The sequence below is a fragment of the Dermacentor variabilis genome, chromosome 5 (genome assembly GCF_050947875.1).
Source record: "Dermacentor variabilis isolate Ectoservices chromosome 5, ASM5094787v1, whole genome shotgun sequence".
NCBI lineage: Eukaryota > Metazoa > Arthropoda > Arachnida > Ixodida > Ixodidae > Dermacentor > Dermacentor variabilis.
Window position 1 is genome coordinate 136842255 of NC_134572.1, and position 26850 is coordinate 136869104.

General features: G+C 44.3%; 1 protein-coding gene across 2 annotated transcripts in view; it reads right to left on the reverse strand.

Annotated features, from left to right (window-relative positions):
* Vps13 (vacuolar protein sorting 13C) overlaps nt 1–26850 on the reverse strand; it is a 236898-nt gene that overhangs the window by 60815 nt on the left and 149233 nt on the right. Inside the window, exons 49-56 of one of the 2 annotated variants that reach the window (XM_075693536.1) lie at nt 25975–26061; nt 24222–24326; nt 21732–21833; nt 5928–5996; nt 4789–4881; nt 2773–2880; nt 2528–2614; nt 565–627 (exon numbers count right to left, since the gene is read on the reverse strand). In XM_075693536.1, coding sequence (XP_075549651.1) covers nt 565–627; nt 2528–2614; nt 2773–2880; nt 4789–4881; nt 5928–5996; nt 21732–21833; nt 24222–24326; nt 25975–26061 — 714 coding nt within the window. The remainder of the gene's footprint in view (nt 1–564; nt 628–2527; nt 2615–2772; nt 2881–4788; nt 4882–5927; nt 5997–21731; nt 21834–24221; nt 24327–25974; nt 26062–26850) is intronic. The other variant, XM_075693537.1, reaches the window with a different exon arrangement.

Sequence of the window (26850 nt, forward strand, 5' to 3'; positions counted from 1 at the left end):
GTTGTTGGCAAATGGCAACAACCAATGTTGGCATTTCTGCCATTAATGTAGTAATTAGTTAATTATTCACTAAAACTGATCAACTAGAAAGAAAAAAATACGAGATGCTTTTTCAGGTTGCTGCTAATGACATGCAATTGGTTTTGATAAGCTTGATAAGCTGATAAGCTTGATAAGCATGATAGCTGGGACACCCTATACTATATGCAAGGCATACTACAAAGAAAATAGAAAGTTACAACACTTTCTTTTTCATCTGTGAGCAAAAATAGATGAAAGGGAAGTTAGGAAAAAAATATGCTACACCATTTTATGTCTGGCAAAGCCTTCATTGAATAACAGCAGATTGCTAATCTGTACAATGGCATAAAATTCGTCTTTGGCAGTATGGATAAAAAAAGGATTGAGCAAACATAGCAGCATGAGGGTGCAGGTATGAAACCTGCAATGCATTCCAACATACCTGTGTGCAATGCAGGTATTTGGTGATCAAAATAATAATACCTATTAAATAGTAATCCTAACTATTACTGAATACTTTTGACATAGCGCTGTTGTACTTACAGCTCCAGGCAGTATTCTCATCCACACAGAATTTTCCGTATACTCCTTGATCTCGACCGTAGTCTGAAGAAAGAAATTAATGCCATCATGTAATCAGCATGACTACCAAGAAACCAACTGTAGCAGTTGTGATCCTACTGCAGCATTTCAAGATAACTTTCAGAAGCATGTTCAGTAGCAACAAATCACAATTTGATAAAAAATAGTAATGATAATAAAAATATTATGTGAATGAACACAAGCATGCCTAGAGTGCGATAGGAGGCAGCAGCATGAGCTGGTATTGCCCATTCCTTGTGCACCATGGAGTTTCTTGTAAAAAGTGCTAGAGAGAACTATGGTGCTGTGATCATTACTCGAGCATAGGAGTGATAGTACAGTACACTTCTGTTAATTTGACTCTGGTTAATTCACCACTTCAGATAATTCAATGCTGGCCAGCACCCATGCATTTCTACAGGCCCATACTTTCATTATTTCTGTCCTAACATTGGCCTTCGATTGATAATTTGAACTTGACCAGCAGGCCTGCATGCTCCTGACCACTATGGTGATCCCAATAGTGACTCCTTTACTGGCACTGTCCGTCTTGGCAGAACTTAAGAGACAGTAAATGCGTCGAACACATGTTGCAAAGCTGTTGGAAGCCAGAAGGATGAAGTTTAAGCAAACGCACGTATGTACTGGCCATCATTCCTACACTGGCTGAACTGCCATGCTTGAAGCTCCCATAGACACTAGCACTAAATTTACCTCTAGTAATTTTTGTAGGAAATTATGTTGCGTTGTACACTTCAGGCACAAGTCTCATCGACATGCTCGCAGCAAAATTTGTTGTAAAGTATACTGTACATTATAAATTGAATTTCAGATTTCTTACAAGTTCTCAGGTATTGTCCTCGAGACCCCTCGTACATTATTTGCATATTGTCTTCAATCCCTTTCAAAGTTAACTTGAAAACTATTATGCAAGATACATGGAAGTGGCTTAATTATAATCTTGCCACCCAAGTTCTATAAAATTTGCAGTAAATTGAACTAGACCATCGTGTTGCAAGAGACCACAAAAAGCACAGTTAAGTGCATTTTCAATAGTGAGATGACACTGCAATCCAGAATACAGCCAATCACATGATGTTGAATCGTGATTTCCGTGTGTAGGAGAAGAAAAGTCTGTATACAGCACTTTTTATGGGAAATGGTTTCATTGCCTATGCGCATGGAAATGTTGCTTTAAATGGCCCCTCATCGGGTTTGGCTATTTGACAGACAGGAGCAGCACATGCTTCACGCACTGACAATACAAAAAAAGAAGAAAAAAAAGGAAAAGAAATAAAAAGGAGGCAGGGCCTGTCACGCGAACCCGACATGGTCCCTCGGCTCTGGTATGGGAGAATGAGGGGAAGGAACGTCACTTGCGGATGCTACTCGAGGCAGTGGGAGAGCATGCCTCTGCTGGCAATCCCGCTTACCTCCTGGCGGTATGGTAACGGGATGTCCAATTTCTTTTACCTCCTCCAATAATAACCCAATATGAAATGTTATTTCGGTAAAATTATCCGTAGACGGCATTTTAAAACTTCCAGTGTATAACTAACATTTGCAATGGAGCCTGGTGAGGAGCTCCATGCCTAACTGTGGTATAACTAAAATTTGCAATGGAGCCTGGTGAGAAGCTCACACCTAACTGCAGTGTTTAGACAGACAATTTTTTTTTTACTTCCGTAACATAGCAGTCGGTAATAATAACTGACTGAAAAGCGACTAACGTTCCTGAGCGGTCTTCAGGTCTCAGAAGGATAGGACTAGTTCTTCATGAACAAAGTAGTGCAGAGAGACTGAACGCACATGCTGTCATTGAGATACTGTACGTGACACCTACGCCTGACCAAAAAGTTATTCTTGCCAAACACACAGGTACAGCCAAACCCTGAAAAACATACCTTATAGTTGCAAAACATACCTTGCAGTTGTTCAAAACAAGGTAGTATGGTGTGAAGGTGACAATTCTTGTCAGGCCAGTGGCACTTAGTGTAATCCCAACACTTAGCTGGAACAAAAAGTAAAAAAAAAAATGAACTGCAATGGAAAATGAACACAACACCATTTACATTCGTTGCTGGAGACGTTACACTTGCATTCTGCCACAGCACAGTTTGAATGTAGAGACTTGAACCATGTCTACTCCCGAGCACACAGCGTACGCACCAGGTAGGAGTGGCCATCCTTGGATTTGGCAATTATGGTTCCTGAGCTCCCAACGGCATCCAGGGAAAACCGCTCGGACCACTCCGAGTTGAAGATCTTTATTGCAGCCTGCCAAAATAAAAACAAACTGTGCTGCAACTTCCTTGGTTTGCAACAGAAGTGGCCAACTATACGTAGCACGTTTTAGAATTGATTGATTGATTGATTGATTGATTGATTGATTGATTGATTGATTGATTGATTGATTGATTGATTGATTGATTGATTGATTGATTGATTGATTGATTGATTGATTGATTGATTGATTGATAGTGTTTAACGGAGCATTAAGGAGTGACACTACCAGTTTAGAGGAGTAACTTTCTTTTGAGACTGTGCATTCAATTGGTAAGAAATGCTGACCTACCATATTGTGTATATTGTGCCCAAACAGCAACTCAAGTACATCACTGTGATGTCAAGTATTTCCAAATGCTTTCACATATTATGGTGTAAAAGACATGGAACGACATGAAGAAACAACAAAACCGAAAACAGCATCGTCATGTTCTTTTGTTCCTAAGTGAACCAACTAGCCCAGCAACCAGTGATATTGTCACATGTTTTAGACATTTCAGTGCAGGAAATGTTCTCAGAACTTGCGAGGTTGGCGTTTGGTTACTTTAGAATGCAGCACGATTTTTGCTTACCAGCAATTATTTGGTCCGATTTAAACACTTTGATAAATATGAAATAAAATTTTTTTGAGAAACTACAAAGAAATATAGCTGCACACACTGGTTTTGTTCTTGAATAAAAAATTAACAAAGCTACTTCTTTTTTTTTTTTTTTACAACCGACACACAGGGATGTCCATTCTTGGGGGAATGCTCTACTGGTAATCAATTGCACATAGCAGCCTCAACTTCGAATAAAGGCAGGCAAGTGAAAAAAAATTGGAGGACGCTTAAGCTTCACCTTCAAGAGTGGAACGCGATAGCGTTATCGCACCCCGTTAGCACTGCCAACTCATTCGCTCGGCATGCTCTTGAGTCACACAAAGACATAGTTTTCATATACAGCACTTCTAAGTCCACAGTGCAACTTTTTTCTAATTATTTGTTCCAGGAGCACCATGCAGACGCATGACTCCTCACCAGCAGCACGGCAAACATTGCAGGGGACGCTTTCCCACCAGACACGCTATGGCGCAGCGATCACGTCAGAGGCGTCCCGCATCGGACGCTGCACCTAGGAATCGCGCTGTGAGCAGAAAGAGGAGCCGCGTCGCCTAAACACGAGGGTTCGAGTGACACACGCTGGAAGTTGGAAGGGGAGAGAGTGAGAAAACTTATTAAACACAATGGTATTGGGGCATCCTTGCACCGGTCCCCGCACGGCCTCAATGCGCTCAAACGAGACGAAGAGGAGAAGCGGGCGAGTGGCGCGCCCCCTGTCAGGGCAGCACTGTACATTGCGAGGAGGTAGTCTTCTGTGTTTGCCACAAGATGGCTGTGCATGTGTGCCAAGCGCAGAAGAAATGTAGCGGAAACGTACTTTGCTACTCGTTTAACTGCAACTTCTGTAATTTACATGCTTATAAGTACCGATATACACCGCAGTATAATTTTCTACGGCATGTTTCTAAAGCAACACCACATTCACTAGAGGTGCTTTTGTCCCACTTTGAAGCATCGAACTCGCGGCTGAGTGGTAGCGTCTCCGTCTCACACTCCGGAGACCCTGGTTCGATTCCCACCCAGCCCATCTTACAAGTTGTTTTTATTTATGAATTGCCTTCCGGAATTTTTCGTTCACGGCCAACGCCACCGGCTTTTCTGAGACATGAGCTCCTTAACGCTATCGCGTTAATATATGTTATTCAAAGATATCCGCATTAGGCATCATACTGGTTACTTCTATCCCTTAGTAGCATAAACCTTGTGCAGTAGATGGTAGCACTAGATAAAACGATTATCTGGATTTTCCTTTGTTTGTCTTCGACTGGGTACAACTGTACACAGAGCCATAACTCACCTTTTTCTTTGTGAACAATGTCTTGGAACGATAGGAGAAGAGGACTGGGCCCTCAAAAGTAGCAGGATGGGGGATTCCAGCAGAATCTTCAGTCTAGTCAGCCCCAAGAAAAGCAAATACGTTAGACTACAGTACAACTAAAACGTTCACGGCAACGTGTACGATACAACATTACAGGTTAGCTGTATAGGAAGACAACAGAAAGCAATCCAAGGAACCTTCAGTTATCGCATCTGCTGCAACTACCTACTGAACAAAATAATACAGCATTATGGTAATAGGCACATTAAGCACAGAGTGAAACTACAGATGCGTTTATTCTTCTCGAATGACTGTTTCATATTGCCATGTGACTGTGCTTAACTGCCACACTATTGCACAAGATATTCTGACTGCATTCACACATGCACAACACATCTATTCACACATTACATTAGGTTAAACATCAAGCATTGCTGCATGCATGCATTCTCTTTCGCATTAGTATTAGCAGGCACAATGAAAGCAAATATTGTTAAGCTTAAAAATTAGGAATTACATATTGCAAGTTGCATATAAGTGAAAGGCCAGATCACAAAGAAAGCCTATCATACACAAGGCAGCAAAAATCGTACAAAAGTGATTATGACATTTTGGTACAAGAACATCATGTTTAGCAAAACTGTGCATCAAAACATGTGCAAACAGTGACACATGCATGGCACACAGAACAGTAACCATTTCCAAAAACGAACTCACCACATAATACAAGAAATACAGCACTTATCAATGCTTTGCACAGGCAGCTTACGAATGTGAGACTTTTTTTTTAAATTGAATGAAACTAATAAATTTAGCTACCTAGTGGTGGTGATGACCACTTGTGACGGCTACTTGTTGAGCATGCATGATAGCTAAGGAGCATAATATATCTGACAGTGTCTAGTAAAGGTGACATTTAATGTGCAATATCCTTACATGCTCATAAGCTACGTCAACTAGTGCAACCTTTGTGCAAGCATAAGCACCCATCATGCCATTTGCATACTTACAAAAAGTGAAGCATGCCATTCAGGTGCCAATGATGCAGGCAACAATAGTAGAAATGTGTGCATATATGGTGCTAACATTTAAGATCCATGCGAGCATTTACGCTGTACCTTTCCGGGACTCAGTTCCTTTTCTATAGATGACTGTGACCTTAGAGACAGACGTCTGTCTTCTCCAGGCTAGCAAGCGTTAATGAAAGAAACAAAAGTTAGTAATGAAGCATAATGAGGGGTTACATTGTTTTTGTGTATTAGATGAGCATCCTCGTGCAGCAGCAAATTCTGTACTTAAGAGTTAGGGCGTCATAAAGCACGTCTGCCAGTAGCCAAAGTACAAGAGAGAAAAATTCTGATGCAATAATGAAAAAAAAAAAATCTGGCATTACATTTTCTTTTCCAAGACAAAGCAAACAGAAGGTGACGTACGAAATGGCAGCAAAGGCCTTTAGCTCTATTTGGGTTAACTCAATTCTTCTGTTAATTCGATCGCAACTGATCAAAAGACCTGAAGCTCCTTTACCTCAATCTTGAAATTGGCTTTCACTGGATAATTCGAATATGACCAGGTCAGTGCGCATGCAGCTTAACCTAATTGGGCCCCTCCCCCCGACCCCCAATAGCTGCAACATCAGTTGATGGCCTTAGGAGACAGTGAAATGTGTTGAACACACGTTATCTCCAGCTGAAAACGCCAATTTTCGGCCTTCATTTAGTAGCTGCCCTCGCACTACAATGGTATATAAAACCAAAACCATGTTACATTAACCACAGCCTATGATCAGAGGCAGTGTCATGATCACCGTCATTACAAGTTTTCACACAGGATGGCAATGACAAGCTGCTGCCTTCAAGTTTTACTTATGAAGGCTCATTCAAAAGGAAACTTATTTTACATGCTAGGCTAGCAGCAATAGAGTTGGGTCACACATTTTCACACTCCAGAGACTTAAATATGTTGCAGAACAAAGTGGCGAGACACTCCATGCAGTCTCGGGGTGGGCTATCATACCATTAGTGGTTGCAGCGGAGTGGTTCAAGAAATGCAGAATATCAAACAATGAAATATGCTGCCATGAGGGTGACATATTAGTGTCCATGGACAGCAACAAAATGCTGTCCAGGTTTGACAATGACTAACACTAGTCGGACATATATTTCCATTTTCTGAAAGTAAACTCTGCAGCTCCCATCTTAATTCTGACTGACAGAATCAGAAGCGTGCTGTATTTTTCTTTTGTTATGAAGTCAGGTGCACATTAAATTTTGGTGCAAACTGTTTTCTACTGTGAACTTTTAAAAATTGATTGTACATTAGGATCAGGAAGTATTGCCAAATGAAACAGCAGTGTGCTCAAACTGTTCTTTTTTTTTCTTTCCGCCTCTTGTTTTGATTCGACCTGCTGAATGGCTTGACAACTCTGTCAGTCACATCAAGCTCGAACTGATGAAAGTCTATACTGTAAAAACAATAAGAACGATACTCGAGTTAGTTGGTTGAAAGGCATATATAAATGGCACCACAAAACATGGATACAACACAGACCAACATATCAACTTCAATGACTGGATTAGAACCAGCAGGCCAAGTGATATTGCCGCCAGTATTGCGAGAACACAAGACGACCGCCACATCCCAACTGCGTTTCAAAGAGCCGCCACACCGCAAGCGTCAACAAAAGCATCGCAAGGCAACGCTGGGTCGGTGCTGACAGACCGGCGGCTCGTGCGCGAGAATCGGACTGGCACGCGACAGGAGGCGACAAAGAGAACGACGTTAGAAGAAGCGAAGCTCAAGGGACGTTTTTGTTGACGGGCACAGGTTCGCCCAGAATAAATTAGTTTGCATAGTAACGGCCGTCGTAACTGTTGGTTACATATCTGGTGGAGGTGCGGGGTATGATTTCAAGCCCCACACGCGCCAGGGAAGGTAGCCCGGATCCCCGAAGTCTGGAGCGAACGGAATTAACGCCTGTCCACCAACGCACGAGCCGCCGCATACGAGGTGAGGCCCCCGAGTTTGGTCCTCTCGCCGATTCACCAAGGGCTGCGGCAGCAGTCAGCCTAGGTACCAGTGCGATGGCTACTCAAGTTTTGCCTCCTCACGTCGTCGTCGATTCACCCCGGACGCCAGAATCCTTTCACGGAGACACATTCGAGGATGCTGAGGACTGGCTCGAAAACTTCGAGCGTGTCGCCAGATGTAACGGCTGGGACGAAACAAAGAAACTCCGGTATGTGTACTTCGCGCTGGAGGAATCTGCGTGCACGTGGTTTCAAAACCATGAAGCGTCGTTATCATCGTGGAACGACTTCCGACGAGAGCTGCTTACTACATACCCGAGCACGGACCGCAGAGAGAGGGCAGAAGCCGCTATTCAGGCGAGGAACCAGAGAAACAACGAAAGTGTGACCATGTACATGACCCACCTCTTCCGCCGAGCCGATCCAAACATGGCTGAGGACAAGAAATTGCGGCACCTAATGCGCGGTGTGAAACAGGAGCTTTTTGCCGGCCTGGTTCGTAATCCGCCCCGCAATGTAGCTGAATTTCGATCAGAGGCGACGACGATGGAGAAGACGCTGCAGCAGCGTGCGAGGCAGTACAACAGAGATGTAAGCCTCGCATCATTTGACGTTGGGTCAGGAGCCCTCTCCAACAACATGGACATGGACATGGACGCGAAATGGTGAGGTCCGTTGTAAGGGAAGAGCTGCGGAAACTGCAGCTGGCTCAAAGCCCTCCTCCAGTGTCCTCACTTGCCGATGTCATACGCGAAGAAGTCCGGCAAGTAATTTGTGAGCCAGAGCCTCAGGTACGGCCCCGCGCACAGCCAGAGCGTCAGCCGCGGATATCGTACGCCCAAGCTTTACGCCAGGACCTAGAACGCGCCGACTTTGGAAGAACGGCCACAATACCCCAGGTACTTCCTCGCAATGTGCCGCCCATGGCAGAAGGAAGGCCACGTAAAAGCGATGTATGGCGCACTGCAGACTGGCGTCCCCTCTGCTACCACTGTGGAGAGGCTGGTCACCTATACCGGGAATGCCATTATCGCCGAGTAGGACTGCGTGGCTTCTCCGTGAATTCACCTTGCCCTCGAAACGGTGAGCGCCCTGATGAAATTGAAGCATTTTTGTCCACGCGCCAAACTATTCGAAACACCCAGCAACATGAACCTCGATCGGCAGCGCCTGTGCGTTATAGGTCGCCCAGTCCGCGTCCCTCTTCCATTTCACCGAGGCGTCGCGCACAAAGTCCGCGACGGGAAAACTAGAGCCAGCGACCTGTGGAGGCAAGGCCGCTGACTCCCGGAACACCGAAGGCCCTCCATCGCCAATCCGACAAGACAACGGCAGTGACGAACCGACGAACCAGTGCAGTGATGACGCCGTTACTTCCGAGTTGCGCGTCATCATCGACGACTTCGAAGTGACTGCGCTGATAGACACTGGTGCGGACTATTCAGTTATTAGCAGTGTACTCGCCAGAAAATTGAAAAAGGTATTGACCCATTGGACCGGACCTGCAATACGTACAGCGGGGGGGCACTTAGTCGACCCCGTTGGAATGTGCACAGCAAGAATCTGCATTAGAGGGTTTAAATACGTGAGCAGCTTTATTGTTCTCCCTGAGTGTTCCCGTGAGCTTATACTGGGCATGGACTTTTTGCAAACGAATGGCGCAATTATCGACTTGCAAGAATCACGTGTGTTGTTTTCCACAGAAAATGCTGTTACCATTTCTGATACAGAAGAGCCACATATTTCCTCTCTCCATATTGTGGATGAACACGTGACGGTGCCGGCACGGTGCAGTGTGACTGTCGTTGTAAGGAGCGACGTATTTCGTGACTATGAGGGACTTGCAGATGGAAATATTGGGCTGCTACTGGAAAAGCAAATATGCGTGGCAAGAGGCCTAGTTCACCTGCGTAACGGGTGCGCTGATGTCCTCTTGACTAACTTTGGCAATGAGGCACAACACGTGGCGAAGGGAACAGCCATAGCGTCTCTTCATGACTATGCACAACTTGCGGATGTGTCAACCCTCCATGCAGCATCACCAGCTTCTGTCACTTTAGACAGTGGCCTTAAATCCATCGACATTGATCGAAAGCTGTCATCACCACAAAGAGATAAGATTGTGAGATTGGTCACAGAGTTTGCTGAATGCTTTTCGACCTCATCGAAAGTCCGTCGTACTCCCGTCGCAAAACACCGCATTGTGGTCAAAGAACCTGCAAGACCAGTGCGCCAACACCCGTACCGAGTGGCTCCAAAAGAAAGAGAAGTGATAAGAAGTCAAGTACAGGAAATGCTCAAAGACGATGTGATACAGCCATCCAATAGCCCGTGGGCATCTCTGGTAGTCCTGGTCAAAAAGAAGGATAACACCCTACGATTTTGTGTTGATTACAGGAAACTCAACCTCGTCATGAAGCGAGATGTTTATCCACTCCCACGCATCGACGACACCTTGGACAAACTACGCAATGCTTACTTCTTCTCTTCTTTAGATCTCAAAAGCGGATACTGGCAGATAGAAGTGGACGAGCGAGATCGCGAAAAAACGGCATTTGTGACACCGGATGGTCTACACGAGTTTAAGGTGCTTCCATTTGGTCTGTGTTCTGCGCCCGCCACCTTCCAGCGGATGATGGACACTGTTCTCTCCAGACTGAAATGGCAGTCGTGCCTCATCTACCTTGATGATGTGGTGGTCTTCTCCACTACATTCGAGCAGCACATGCAGCGACTGAGAGCAGTTCTGGATGCTATTCGCACGGCGGGATTGACCATAAAACCCGAAAAATGCCACTTCAGCTTTCGCGAGCTCCGCTTTCTCAGACACATTGTCAGTGCTGAAGGCGTCCGCCCCGATCCTGAGAAGATCACTGCAGTAGAAATGTTTCCGAAGCCAAGAGACAAAAAAGCTATTAGACGTTTCCTGGGACTGTGTGCCTACTACAGGCGTTTCGTAGAAAATTTTTCTAAAATTGCCGAACCACTCACGCGACTGACAAAAGAAGATGTCCCTTTTGTGTGGGAGAAAGAACAAGAGGACACCTTCTCTGAACTACGACGGCGTTTGCATAGTCCTCCTATACTTGCCCATTTTGATGAAGATGCTGGAACGGACATCCACACCGACGCGAGTAACGTTGGTCTCGGTGCCATACTTATTCAGTAGCAGAATGGAGAAGAAAAAGTCATTGCCTATGCAAGCCGTACCTTATCAAAAGCCGAGACAAATTACTCAGCCACAGAAAAGGAATGCCTGGCGGTTATATGGGCCATCAGTAAGTTCCGGCCATACCTATATGGCAGACCGTTTCGAGCCATCAGCGACCATCATTCATTGTGCTGGCTGGCGAACCTCAAGGACCCTTCTGGAAGACTCGCTAGATGGAGTTTGCATCTACAGGAGTATGACATCACAGTCGTTTACAAGTCTGGTCTCAAACACAATGATGCTGATTGCTTATTACGTGCACCAATCGAATCTACGTCACCTGAATACGAGCAAGATTTCTCATTTCTTGGGGCTGTAAATACGACGGAAATGGCTCATCACCAGCGTACAGATCCGGAATTACTCCTGCTCATCGAGTACCTGGAGGGTCAACAAGTGAAAGTGCCTCGAGTTTTCGTCCGCGGATTGTGTTCGTATGTCATCCGGAACAACGTCCTCTACAAACGAAACTTCGAGCACAGTGGTGAGACGTTTCTACTTCTCGTACCATCATCGCTGCGAGCTGAGATCTTAGAAGCTTGCCATGATGACCCTGCAGCTGGCCACTTGGGCGTTAGTAGGACTCTGGCGAGAATCCGCCAGAAATATTACTGGCCGAAGTTGATGAATTCAGTGCAGCACTATGTCAAATCATGCCGAGATTGTCAAAGACGCAAAACACCGCCACTCAAACCAGCAGGCTTTCTGCAACCGATACAGCCACCAGCAGCACCCTTTGAACAAATAGGAGTGGATTTACTTGGACCATTTCCCGTATCAACGTCAGGAAAGCGGTGGATTGTGGTAGCCACCGATTATCTGACTCGGTATGCTGAGACATCTTCTCTTACAAAAGGAACCGCCATTGAAGTGGCTCAGTTTTTTGTCACACACATAGTGTTATGACATGGCGCACCTAAAGTACTCATAACAGACAAAGGAACAACTTTTGTTGCCCGTTTGATGCAGTCTGCTATGCAACTAACGCATACTGCTCACAGAAAAACCACAGCGTACCATCCGCAAACCAACGGCCTGACTGAACGGCTCAATAGAACGCTCGCTGACATGATCTCAATGTACGTGGACGTCGAGCATCGGACATGGGACAGTATTCTACCATATGCCACCTTTGCGTATAATACTGCAGTACAAGAAACGACACATTTCACGCCATTTGAACTTGTTTAAGGTCGGACAGTAACAACGACACTAGACGCGATGTTACCTGTAGACAACAGCGCTGAAGACGACCCTGACGTTAGCGAGTACATAGAAAGGGCAGACGAAGCACGGCAGTTGGCAAGGCACCGTATCGTACAACAGCAAAACGTCGACGCAAACCGATACAACTTAGGGCGAAGAGAAGTACAGTACAACCCCGGAGACAAAGTGTGGATATGGACGCCTATACATACGCCCGGTCTTTCGGAGAAGCTACTGCGCCATTACTTTGGCCCCTACAGAGTACTTCGCCGGCTAAGTCTCTTAAATTACGGGGTAACTCCTGAAGGCCAAGTCTGCTCCACACGACGCAGGACTCGCCCAGAGGTCGTACACGTAGTACGAATGAAGCCTTACCATGAAAGGCATTGACTACTAGAATTTGCACGTACGATCAAGCCTAGCACCAGCCATCCTCTGACCACTGTCGTTTTAAAGCAGTTGGCTTCTCTATAGGCCTTTTCTACGCATCGGGACGATGCTTCTTCGGAGGGGGCTAATGCCGCCAGCATTGCGAGAACACAAGACGACCGCCACATCCCAACTGCGTTTCAAAGAGCCGCCACACCGCAAGCGTCAAGAAAAGCATCGCAAGGCAGTGCTGGGCCGGTGCTGACAGACCGGCGGCTCGTGCGCGAGAATCGGACTGGCACGCGACAGGAGGGGACAAAGAGAACGACGTTAGAAGAAGTGAAGCTCAAGGGACGTTTTTGTTGACGGGCACAGGTTCGCCCAGAATAAATTTGCATAGTAACGGCCGTCGTAACTGTTGGTTACAATATACAGTACAACTTCAATATAACCCCCCCCCCCCCCCCCCAACGAGGGATATAATAAATTATCGGATATAACAACGTAAGCCGAAAACATACTTCACCAATATCAGCATATAACTAATGTCACATATTGATGCATGGTATTAATGTTGCCGTGCATTGATGATGCTCTAGACTACCTGTACAGTGCCACCTATGTTTATTCTATCGACCTATGGTCCAGCTACTGGCAGACTGCCATCGACGAGACAGGCCAAGAGAAAAATGAATTTGTTACCCCCGATGGTCTTTACCAGTACAAGGTAAAGGTTCAAGGTTCAAAGCAGTCTCTGCCACATTACAGAGACTGCCTTGCAGTCTCTGTAATGCGGCAGCCACTTTTGAACGCAGGATGGACTCTTTGCTTCAAGGGTTCATGTGGTTCACCTGTTTGTGCTATGTGGAAGCGTCATCGTTTTGTCGCCACCATTCAACCCACATCTCGATAATCATTCAGCAATTCTTGACATGTTCTGCCAGTAGAGTCTCCAGCTGAACTCTTCAAAATGTCACTTCGGTCGCCACCAAATCACCATGCTTGGACACCTCGTGGATGAAAGAGGTGTGCGACCTGATCTGGACAAAATTCGTGCCATTATTAACTTCCCCGTCCCGAAGTCTACAAAGGACTTTTATAGTTTCCTAGGGCTGTGATCCTATTTCCCGCTTTTTGTAAAGGATTTTGCGACCATTGGACGCCCTCTTACCGACGTCTTGAAGAAAGATGTCCGATTTCCTTGGGGTTCTGATCATGCCACACTTTTTTCTCATCTCACTACTCTCCTTACCATGCCTCCAATCCTGGCCCACTTTGACCCGTCTGCCTCAACGCAAGTTTGAACGGATGCCAGTGGTCATGGCATAGGAGCAGTGTTATCGCAACAACAGTGTAGACATGATCGTGTTATAGCCTATGCCAGCAGACTTCTATCGCCTGCCGAGCACAATTGATCAATCACAGAGCGCGAGTGCCTGGCTCTTGTGCTGGCAGTTGCGAAGTTTCGTCCATACTTGTACAGATGCCCATTTTGTGTCATCACTGATAACCATGCTCTCTGCTGGCTATCCTCGCTCAAGGACCCTACGGGACTACTCGCTCGTTGGGCTTTAAACCTGCAAGAATATACCTTCTCCATCGTATATAAGATGGGACGCTTGAACCAGGATGCATATTGTTTGTCCAGCAATGAGAAATGCTGCGATCCTTCATTACAAGCCTTCATCGACCGGCTGGAGTCAGTGCCTGGCGACACCTCTCTCCGGATGCTTCTCCTCAAGGAGGGTACATTATATCACCGCAATTTTTATCCCCATAGCCCTGACCTACTACTCTTCATCCCATCACACCTGCGTTCGATTGTCCCCCACCAATTTCACAATGCTCCCTTGGCATTGGGCGTCTCGCACATACGACGGTGTACGCCGGCACTTCTTTTGAGCCAGGTCGCTTCTTTCGGGTGACCCAGGTCTCACCCACTCCATCGGCGTGCTGCTTGTGAGCCCTGTCTGTGCGAGAAGAAGCCCTTCATGCTTCCAGCTGGATGTCTCCAGCCAATCGACGTCCTGCCTGAACCCATCTTCTGAGTTTGTCTAGATCTGCTTGGTCCGTTTCCTCTCTCAGGCTCCGGAAATAAATGGGTCACCATCGCTACCGATTACGCTGCGCAGTATACCATCACCAGAGCCCTCCCGACAAGTTGCACTACTGATGTCAGTGACTTTCTACTCTATGACATCATTTTAGTGCATGGTGCTCCATGCCAATTACAAAATGGCTGTGGCCGTAGCTTTTTCTCATGGCAATCGTCAACGACATCGTCCTCTCCTGCTCGACAAAGCACAAATTTAGCACATCATACCACCCACAGACCAACAGCCTCATGGAATGCCTTAACCAGACCATCACTAACATGCTTTCGAAGTAGGTTGAGGCCGACCACTGAAACAGAGATCTTCATTTACCATATGCGGCGTTCGTGTCTAACTCCTCACGTCACAACACTACCGGCTATTCACCATTCTATCTCCTACACGGCCAAGAACCCGCGTTGCCCTCAGACACCTTGCTACCTTTGCCCGCATGTTCTCTACCACTAAGAACGCCTGCGCCGCGATCGCATGCGCCAACCACACACGGCAGCTCGCCCGCACCTGTCTAGAGGCCTCACAGGAGCATCAGAGACACCTCTGCAATTGCCACCATTGCAATGTTCACTTTTCTGCAGGTTCTCTGGTGCTTCTCTGGTCACCCATCTGCCGTGTGGGCCTTTCCCGAAAAGCTATTGTTGCGTTACACTGGTCTATACCGTGTGGTGCGACAAGTGACCGATGTCACATATGAAATCATCCCCGCTGACCCCTCAGCGTCATTGTCAGCTGCAAGTCACATCGTTCACGTAGCAAGAGTTAAGCCCTATAACACATCTTTGACTAGGGATGCGTAGCTTAAGCACCGGGACGGTGCTTCTACTGCCGAGCAGGATGATATGAAACAGCCACAACAGTGTGGCTGCACTGAAGAGGAGGAAGGCCACATGTTCCCAATTGCTATAGGGTTGCCATCTTAGCCACTGTTGGCCTATGTGTACATATATTGTAAACAGCCTTGTGTATCAGCTGCACGTAAAAATATGCCTATAGCACAGCTCTTAGGCACCCATTCCAGCGGCGAGCATCGGCATAGACATAACCGAGCGAACGACCACAACAGCGAAGGATGAAAGAGCGAACACGGAGCAGGAGATGAAATACCCGAGCTGCAAATGGCGGAGAGTAATGAGAGCAGCCCCTTCAGTGACGTACATGTCGGAAACTGGTGTCATGCAGACATGCCCGACTGCTCGATGCATACTCATATCTTGTCTCAGCCGGACCATTCATTCGTTTCATACTGTCGTCTGCTCACATCAGCTCTCGCTCCCACTTCTTTGGTTTGCTTGGCTTGGTCTCGTTCGCACTTGTTTCGATTGTCGTGGTTTGAGATTGTTGTTTTGCAAGGATGAGTCTAAACCGAAACGTCCTGATGGAAAGGTTTTTGGAGACAGTGGGCCATATCCGATTCTATACGACAAGACAGACCCTGAATATAAGCATGCGGAGGCGACATTCTCCTCGACAAACATTCCATCTCATTCACCCTGACTTTGGAACACGGTGTCGCCGCAACAGAAGAGAGCACACTTACATGATTATGATCAGTCGCAATGACATCGTCACCTTCGTAAGACATGACTCGGATTAAGAATGAAGCACGAAGAATGTGAACACTGCACCAACTTATCAGCAGATGAAGGAAAAAGCATCAGACATCTTGTACCTACAGAGAGGAGGCGAGATTTTCATGCTGTCACGTGACTGCCGCAGTGGCTCGCCGACAGTCAGTGTGGCCGATCTGTCTGGCACACCGCATGTGTTTTACTGCTAGTGTATATGAGGATTTCTGCAGCGACAATGGCTCTGAGATAGTGCCAGAGTAGCATCCGTCGTATGTTCACCAATGCCGCCCTCAATAAGGCATGTGGCGAGCACGTTAAAACAAAGTGCTGCATGAGCGGGGGTCTGTCTGCAGCAGCTGCTTCGAATCGCGCCCACCTGTCATATGCGCAATGCTTCTCGCATTCTTCTGTTTAGCAAGGCAGTCGCACTACACTTTGCTCGTTTGCAACATGCCACACGAAACAGACTGTCCGTGCTAGCCAATATATAGTGAAATGAAAACGTGCATACAGCTGCACTCAAATTTCGCATTGGGGAGTATCACAATCGTTAGCAAATTTTTTTTAATGTCAGTGGTTAAAAGAAGTATTTCGGTTAATTCACTCTTCACTGTGACAACAGTACCTAAACAATGTAGCTTCTCCGAGCAGATGCAACAAGAAGGAAATTGTCCACAGAGAATCCAATATGGCTTGGATAGAAAAGTGCAATGAAAAACTTTGCGTGAGCATACTAAGTTCTCACTTTATGCCCTTAACTTTATTTTGTTTGAAATACTGCGGTAAATAGGATACTGAGATTAGTGTACGTGAGATGAAGATGTCTCTATTACTTTTTTTAGAATTGCTACATCATTCTTACTTCTTTTATAACACTGTTTTGAGCTCTTTGAGCTAAACCACATTAGCAATTTTGAAAATTTGTTTTGTTTACATTGACCTAAATATCATGTAAACAAAAATGACAACAGCACAAAAGGTTCATTTTTTGAGTCGTTACATGTTACGAACGTTCATTTGCTAAATGCGTCAAGAGCTCACGCCAGGAAAACCTCATAGTGATTGAACAGAGAAAGACAACTCTAAAGCAACATTACCATTCTTCTTGAAAGTCGCACACAAATGGAAGCTTATAAAAAAATTCACAATAGATTAAAGGGGTTCAACATTGTGAAGTTATACACTGGTTTCCTTAACATGCGCCCAAAGTATGGCACTTGGGCGCTTTAAAATTCGACCCCCACCAGGATGCAGCGGCCACAGCCGAGAACCAAACCCACAACGTCATGATCAGCAGCACAATACTTGCCGTAGGTGGTTACACAGCAAATACTTACGAGCCTCTTAAAGACTTTAGTGGGAACATTGCTCCCTTTAATATACGGGCTGTCATATTTATTGACTTGATGATGGGATCGCTTCCTCTCTTGGATGGCAGGAAGCTCAATCATAATCCTCTGATTGGACGCGCAAAACAGGTACAACAACATTTAGGAGCCCAGCAAAGCATGTACATTAGCCGAACCTAATGCGCTGTAGACGTAAGCAGCCCAAGTGAACACTTTATGTTCAGTAAATGTTTTAAAGAGCAAGGTTTAGGAGTATCATAACCAAACCTTGCCTATTATATTTATAAATGAGAAGTTATAGAGTTATGCTAAATATGTTTTAAAGATTGCTGACATATTTTTAAAGTCGTAGAAATGTAGCCACATGCTTCTCGTATGTAAAAGAATGACATTTAGTGAATACAAATGGCAGGAAACAATTCTAAGGCATTTGAATTTGATGCTAAAGTTGGTTTCAGAATGCCGGACCTGGTGTTATTGACATTTTGTGACGCCGTGACACAGAGCAAAACTACCCGACATTGTGTAGAAATAATAAGAAGGCAAAGTATGAAGGCGCTACTCATAAAAATATTATGCAGATCCAATGCGCATCTTGGAATCTATGTGAAGCATTTAATCAAATGCTATGAATTTGCTCATTTCATTCCTGCGTCATCGACGTAAAGACAACTGCCACGCACGTGTGTTCTTTCACGCACCCGCGCTACGCAATTGTGACACGCATGGATATCATCTCAAAAAGCTAGCTGGCGTCAACATGATGGAAGTATGGAGGCGATTGTGGCTTAATGGTTAGCGCATCAGGTTGCTGAGCTGTGGCCCAGACCAAGGTTCGATCCCACCATTAGGTATGCAATTCAAATATTTTTTTTAAAGTGTGAGCTATTCGGTAAGACAGCAGTAGCATCCAGCCAGCAGCCGTCGTCAGGAAAGTCCTGAAGAGTTTGCGAAGAGAGTTTCACTTAACAGAATAAAAGCATGATGTGTGTTTCATCTACTTGTGCTTGAATGTGGCAGCCATAGGCAATCGCAGGAACTGAGCGAGCCAGAGTACCATGATGTAACAACATATGTAATAATGTATGTGACAACCTTATAACAACGTATGTAACCCCAATGTAACATAGCACCAAAACCGTTTTGTAGAAAGAAGTATTATAGGAGTAAATTATTTAGGGTGCTCTGATGCTTGCTAGTATTTTTCTGAGGGTCTAGAGTGCTCGAGTCTTCATATAAATGCAAAAAAAAAAGACAAAATGACAAGTAAGAAATGCCAAGCAAACGGTCAGAAAATTCAAACAAACATGCTAAAATGAGGAGAAATGGCTCATGTTCCTTTGTGGAAATGTTCATTGTTCAACTGACACTTTCCTACGAAGCAAGAAGCAGAGCTAATACACATTTAAATACTGTAACTCATTTCACAGTTCCATTATCTCAATGGATTTTGCAATTTGAAAATTTTCAGGTGTATGGGCGTGCAAAAATTTTTTTTCACAAAGAATACTACAACCCCAGCCAGAAAGGCAAAAAATATCTTCTAGCTTCAAGTCTGTGCAGAATGCCGCTGCTGAGAAATATTTAGGCAGCAAGATTAATCTGGTTTCCCAGCATCTCAAATAAATATGACCCCGAACACTGGTCCGGGAATCTGAAGGATATCATTCTGAAATGTTTAGGTGTTCACTGAAAATAGCAAAATGTCAGTTCTAAAGAAAAAAAAAATGCTTTTCATGTATTTCAAGCTGAAGTTCTAGCAGAAAAAAAAAGGAGGTTTCTTTTGGCTGTGTTAATTCTTGCTCACATCAGCACCACTGTTTTCATTATGTGAAATGAAGTTGTTTTAAGGAAGAATGAGTAACTAAACAGCTTGGTGTGACAACTCATTTGCATTATTGCCTTGCCTACATGGCATTGTTTTCAAGCGCTATGAGACAGCCACTCATGTGACAACTGCCTTGGTGACATGTTTCGACAGTTTCTGGTGCCTGGCCAGCTGCTTGCTCCAGAAGTTGGCAGCAGATGGACACAGGCTGTGGTTCGGCCACTGTGATGGCCCTTCATACATGTTTTTGCTGACCAGGTTAAGAACCGCCAACCTACCTTCCTCTTCCACCCTTCTCTCTTGCTTAAACCCTCAGTGTCCGGTGCCAAACGAAACTTTCGTCTCCTCAGCTTTAGGTTCCAAGCAGACGCAACGTCATATTTCCTAATGTGGCCGTAGTGATGCGTACATGCTACGATACCAGCTATAGGCAAAACGTGCAGGTTAAGCGTGCAGGCCACAAACACGTAGATTATCAAAGGGACGCTATACGTTACGTTGTATGGTACTGCAGCGTAGATGTGAGCGTGCGACAGCGAGCAGCAGTGGAAGCGGAAATCCCGAAAGTGGAAAATTTGGAAGCGGAAATTCCAGCAGCAGAACTGGTGCGAGTGACAAATTAGTTAATGACGGCATACATCAACAGTTGGCAGTGGTGTGTGAATGGAGGGGTCACTCATTGGTTAAAGATATGTGATGGTAAGTGGGTGTTGCTGTTGCGTATGTGCCATTATAGACATCAAGGCCCAGTCATTGAGCTTTGTAATGAGTTCAGCAGTGAGTCAGTTCATTTTTACTGCTTAAGACTTTGCACACACTCTGCTATGCCATTTCAGACTACGTTCAGAAAGGAGGTGCTTATCCAGTTTTGCATGTGATTCTTAAGTTGTCTTCTCTCTCAACTTGTATATGATCAATAAATTTGGCTTCTTCGATGGGACACTAGTAGTTGCTGTCTCTCTACTGTGTGACATAGTGACATACTGTAAGCATATGATGGTACCCTAACAGACCTCAGACTCCATTGGGCTCAATTTGCTCCATGTCGTTCTCACATATAATTCCCCATTGACATATTCTACAACAGAGTGAGCATGCCCTCCTCTGGTAAAAAATGTACTCATCCAAACCACCCCCAAGCTGATGGAGAAGTTGAAGGCTTCTATTTGATGAGTACCATAAAAAACAGCAATGCTGCCAGGATTGCTGAAACTAAGTTCCTACCTTGCTACAGTACAGACGGATGACATCTAGTCAAAGGCACAGAGTGCAGTTGAGTTTAGCCTTCTTTTCTGGTGGCCTTAAAACATGCAGATCTTGGAGACATCCCCACTGTGAAAAACAACACTGCTTATTTATTTCCAGTACCCTGAACTGTGTGAGCCTCATGAAAGGATCTTGAATGGTCTGCTTCCTGGCTACTGGAATGCACCAGAGGTCCATTCAGTTTCCAGAAAGCCATAGCAATTGCATTTCAGGCTCAGCCTTAACACATCAGCACAATGTCTTGCTACTCTAGAGACCGTAACAATACCTCAAAGACTTCCAGCACAAAGTTCTATGAAGCAGTCCTTTGTTTGAAGCTAAGCCAATGACCATCTACACTAGCCACAGCCAATGCTATTGGGCTTGTGTAGTCCTGTGTCCCAGTAAGCATCTGCATCTTACATTCAGCAATGGGTTGATGATAAGCTGGATACTTTTATGCCCACTTTTGCTGTAGCTGCTCCCAATGAGCATTACTGAGAAAGCTTCTTGAGGTATTTTTTTGAGCTTCTGAGAAATCAATCATCCTCTGCTGCTCCTGGTGGCCTCTTCCAATGCAGCTAGCAGAAGGCATCTGCCATCATCTGTCATGTTATTGCTGTTGGCTACTGAAAGGTGCCCACTGAAACATCTTTGGACATTGTGGCTGGTTTTGAAATGTGGCTTGCAAGAAATTAATATTTTCTGCTACATTTCCAGAAGCCAACTAAAGTTCACTTGTTTGAGAATTTCTAACTACATAACTTTGCAGCCTGAAACTTCCCATGTAGGTGAAAAAGAACATGATTGCCACGAATGTCACTAATATAAAGAACATATATCTTCTCGCAATATTTCAGCTGTTGAGACATCAGGTCCTGCCTTAAATAAACTAACAAAGATAACTGCCGCTACCCGTCAAGAAAGTTTGTTAATAGGCCAGCTAGCATACAAACAGCTCTACACTACAAAATGATTAACCTATATAAAAAGGTTATGTACTAACCTTGTAGGAAATGTCCTCAGTTGTCTTGTTGACCATCCAGAAAGGGCAATATAGACCCAATACTATGCAGTTATTGGTTGTTTCGACATGCATGCCCAAGTCCTGCAATGTAGCACATTACCATCAGCATGTTATTCCAAGCGATAAGGGAACTGGCTGGCTTAGTCTTGTTTGCCAATGCTAAAACATAGATGCACACACAAAGCTGCTCAACGTTAAACTATACTGCCATACAGCAGTGATAATAATTCAGTCTCTTAACTTTACTGCACAGCAATAGTGTGAAAACTATCTCTTAGAAACTGCATTGTTGAAGGTATAGGCTAAGAAATGTTTTAAAAACGTAACTGAACAGAATCTTATGCTATGAAGCCAATATTAAAAAATAAAATTGCAAATAGCTATTGTCAATACAACATACAATATTGTCAATTACATTTCTCAGTTATCACCAACTGCAGCTAAACCACTAACAAAATGCTAAAGCTATAATAAAAATAACATACAAAAGGTCTATGTTTGCTTTGTGTGCACCCATGAGTAATTTTTGGAAGTAATTTTCATCGCCATTTCTTGACAGAAGAACAATGCACCCTACCACACTGAAAGGTTCTCAAAATTACTACTGTGTTTACTTGAATAATGGTCACAATTTTTCCTCCTTAAAATTGATGTGAAGTTGGAGGGGTTCGAAGTACCCAGGGAAAATTTTCCAAGAAAATGTTCCGATGCCAAATAGAAAAATGAAAAAAATAATAATAATAAAAACTAAAGAAGCTTTAAATTGAGGTTCACATACCAGTTATTGTAAGCTTAAATAAAATATTACTTTCAAACAACATAACCCAGGTTCTACACAGGCATAACTGCAAAGGCTCATTATTTGCAGACACTAGCTTAACCTAGAGCCCCTAAATGAATACACTCAAACCTCGATATAACGAACTTAAATATAATGAAATTCTCGATATAACGAAGTATTTACCTTTTCTTAACTTCTTGTCCATAGACCACCATGTATTTAGAACCTCAATATAACAAAGTGTGTTTGTATGCGATTTCAATATAACAAAATTTCACTGCCGCCCCAAAGGAATGCCGAGAAAATAAATGGAAACCTTCGCCGACGCAGATGGTCAAATGATTGAATTACAAGTGGCTGCTTGCAAACGCACCTCTGAAATTGCCCTGCAACAAGGGCAGAAGTGGGGCCCCGTATAAAGTCCAAGTGCGATAAGATCCTATTGCGCCCTGCGCACTGTGTTCTTTAGGTGCGAGCGAAAGTATGCGACGGTGAGACAAGAAAGACGGTGGCTTTATGAGTGCTGCCTTCCAGTGCAAGCAAAGGGAAAGAGGGGCAGGGGAGAGAGAGCTCACGGTAACGCGATCAAGCGCGCCACGCCAGGGGGGCAGAGTGGGGCTAAGCTGGAGCGTCTCGATTCCTGGCAGCTGAACGCATACGCAGTTGCGCACCCTGCTTTAGAAGTAATCTGCCACGTGTGCAAAGAGCGGGCTTGCCAAGAAGGCGTGGCACAATGTCAGCTGTCTTACCACGCGTTTGGTACTGGAGGTAGGGTAACCTCAAGTTTCAGTAACCCGTTGGAATGAGAGGCAGACAAAGCATTCGCTCCCCGCTGCCAGCGCTTTTCCTTATAGCGTCGTCCCAGTGGGGGCAACACTATCAGCCACTCAGGCAAAGTGCACGCAAAAGCGCGGCTGGCTTCACTTAATTCATACTGCCAAGAAGATATCGTCGACCTATGTGGCATGAAACCGTATCACTCGTCGCCGACTCCCTAATTTGTCAAAATGAATTGTTTTCACATTGAAATTTACTTCTTTCAATTGCCCGATAATTCAGAGTACTTATTTGCATCAGAGGTCGAATCTCAATAGAACGAAATTTCTATATGACGAAGCAAATTGATGATTTTACCGATTTCATTATATCGAGGTCTAACTCTAGTTGCTGAAAAAAGCTCTCAAGCACTTTCAAAGGAGAGATCTTAGCTTGCTTGTTTGCTTCACACACTTGGGCCCCAATTAGAATAATAGATGCTTGTTAGTTTTCATCATGATCATCATCATCCCAATTCAATCAGCAAACAAGTTGAAAGCCTCTCTCCCGGAGATCTTAAATCACTGCTGCATAGCCTGAACCAAACCCAACCTACTGCCCTTCCTTCAACCTTCACACTGTTGCACTAATAGACCTGTTCTCAGAGGCCCAATTGAGCTAGCTTTCACTCAATGGGATTCCAGTGTTGAATGTCTTAGCTAGTTTGGCTACCTTAGCCAGACACAGCATGCCTGCCGGGATTAGCCAAGGCCCTTGCATACGCCAAACATCCATCACATGTTGGATACAATTTTCTAGTTTGTCCAGCAATATGACAGAGCCAATATCCACATTCTTTTGCTTGCAATTATCTATAAAATATGGGCGTACCCACGCACAAATAATATGACAGGAATATTAAGGCGCCTCACCATTTGCGGACCTTCTGCAGTCTCAAAAGTTAGCACTGAAAGTTCATCCATGGTAGATTCCAACCGTGTTCTGCAGGACCACTCCATGTCTCTGTAACCATGCAGCTGTACCGAAAAAAAAAAAAGGAACATTATTATGTTGCACATGTTTTACAGCACAAGGGCCCCAGGTATGGCCTAAAAACGTCAGAACGAGTTCAAAACTGCAACAATGGCATGATGAACACAACAACTTTCCACCGTAAGATGCAACACGGGTGTAAAGGACCTGAATTTCACTGGCTGTTTAAGTGCCTAGAAGTTATGTTCACTTAAAAATATGGAGATGCACGTCGTGAGGCGTTTTTCAAGACATGAGGTTGTGAGGATAGAGCAGCAGGGCCAATAAGTAGCACGAGGATAACAAAAGAAGGGAGGAACTATCTCTGTAAGCAGTGTGGTTGTAAATATGATGATAATGTGTGGTGTTTCATGGTGCAAGGGCCAGATATGACCAAAGAGTGCCATGACGCAAAATGACGTGTTGTCAATGAATGCTGAATCAAATGGACAAATCGAGTGCTAATGGTAGGAGTAACATTTATATAAAAATACCTAAAAATCCGTCACTATAAATTTCATAAGATGTATAACTATTAAAATAATGATAGTGACTAAAATCGAATTTCATTAACTAGCAGAAACCACCTGCCATAAAGATGGAAAAACCCTCCTGTTTTGTGAAAAAAAAAACTGGAAAGCAAAACTTTCGAAGCAATAGAAGATTGCCATTAAGCACAGTATGGCCGACTATTAAAGTGAAAACCCTATTGGTATTCAGGACAACTTCGCTACCTCAACTTCAGAGGGAAAAAGGCACCCGATTATATTTGATGAACATTCTATAAAAAAAGTACTTTACAGACCTTCGTATATGAACTGATTTGTTATCAGTGCTGGCATACTAATTTGACGTTCCCTTTAAAAAAAGAGTAGAGCATATTATATGCCTCCATTCATAGGCACCTTAGTTACTGATAGCTGGCAAGATGGCTGTTCAGTAGTGAGATTAGCCTTCTGAGCATGTGCCACATGTTTTTTTCAATAAATTCGGGAGCATAAAAGTTAGTGTTAAAATTTTCTGATATTCGACATTCAATTCAATAAACGGCTTTTTTTTTCTCAATTTGATTCAATATTAGATTCAAAATCTACTATTCAGTATTCACACAATCCTAGTTATTTGCTTATTGCTGGGTGCTACCATGACAAAGTTATTGCATGTTGATTCCAGTGGCTGCCTGCTATAATGCCACACCAGTTTCTTTGACGGGCACAGGTTCACTCTAATAACAATAAAATTCAAACAGCGCTAAACGACAGGACCAGAATGAGGAGGAGACAAACACGGCGCCGTGTTTGTCTCCTCCTCATTCTGGTCCTGTCGTTTAGCGCTGTTTGAATTTTATTGTTACCATGCAACACCAACTCGCCCAATCCGCTGCCCTTCTGCAGTTCACTCTAATAAAGCTTCTTTCAAAGATCCTTCACTGCTGTCACCTCACAAGTAGTGGCATGCTATGCGCGACAATAGAATTCAATTTTTAACAAACTGACCAGCATTAAGGAGCAAACTACACGTAAATGAGGAAGTGTTCCTGCAGTGCATCTCACAATGCTACCCTAGAGCAAAAAGGCAATGTAAAGCTTATGCAAAGTGTTACATTTAGATGCAATCTGTTTCAACACACATATCAAATGCTGCAGCAGTCACCTTGAGCAGAAGTGTGGATTCTCCAATTTCAGCATTCCAAAGTTCTACTCCCTGCCCAGCTTCCAGACAGAACAATTTGGACATGTTCTGAAAGCGTAAAGAAAAAGGCAATGAAGTGGCTATGCAACACATAACGTTTAAAAGCCTGTACCAAGTACAAGCAGCATGTAGAGCTACCAGTTATCACAAAAATTCAAGGATAATACAAAGAAAAAATTATTGCAAGTCATCTTCTCAAACACGAGCAACAATACTGGGTCTGCCAAAAGAAAACAAAAGTTCTAGTAGAAACCATTCCCGATGATGAAATGATGATTGTCGATGAAGTCGGTGTCAGTGACCTAGAATCGAGAGAGCTATCATTGTAATGCATCAAAATTTTAGAAAGCTAACGCTGACTTTGATAATCTAATGCCGACTTTGATTATCATCGGCAATGGTTCTACTGAAAATGATTTGACAATCGTGACAATGTTCGCATTTATAGCATGCAAGACATTGCTCGAGTTCTTCACTCATGGGCACTGCACATTTCTTGTCAGGTTCACACTCCTTAGCTTCAGCATTCTTAGCAGCATCATGATGACGAGCTACTTCTACATGAGGTTTCTTCTTTTCTATGTCAGCAGGACTAAGTATGGTTTAGGCAGCATTCCTACATAAACTAAGACAAAAGCAAAGGAAAGAAAAATGTGAGAAACATCAGAGAATTTATGTCAGCAAGACTGAGTGTGGGTTAGGCAGCATTCCTACGTAAACCAACACAAAAGAAAAGGAAGGAACAGTGTGTGAAACATCAGAGAAGTAGGCTGGCATGATGGTGAGTGGTGAAAGTGCTGCCACAACTTTAACATTCGTGTGCTTCTCCATTAAGAG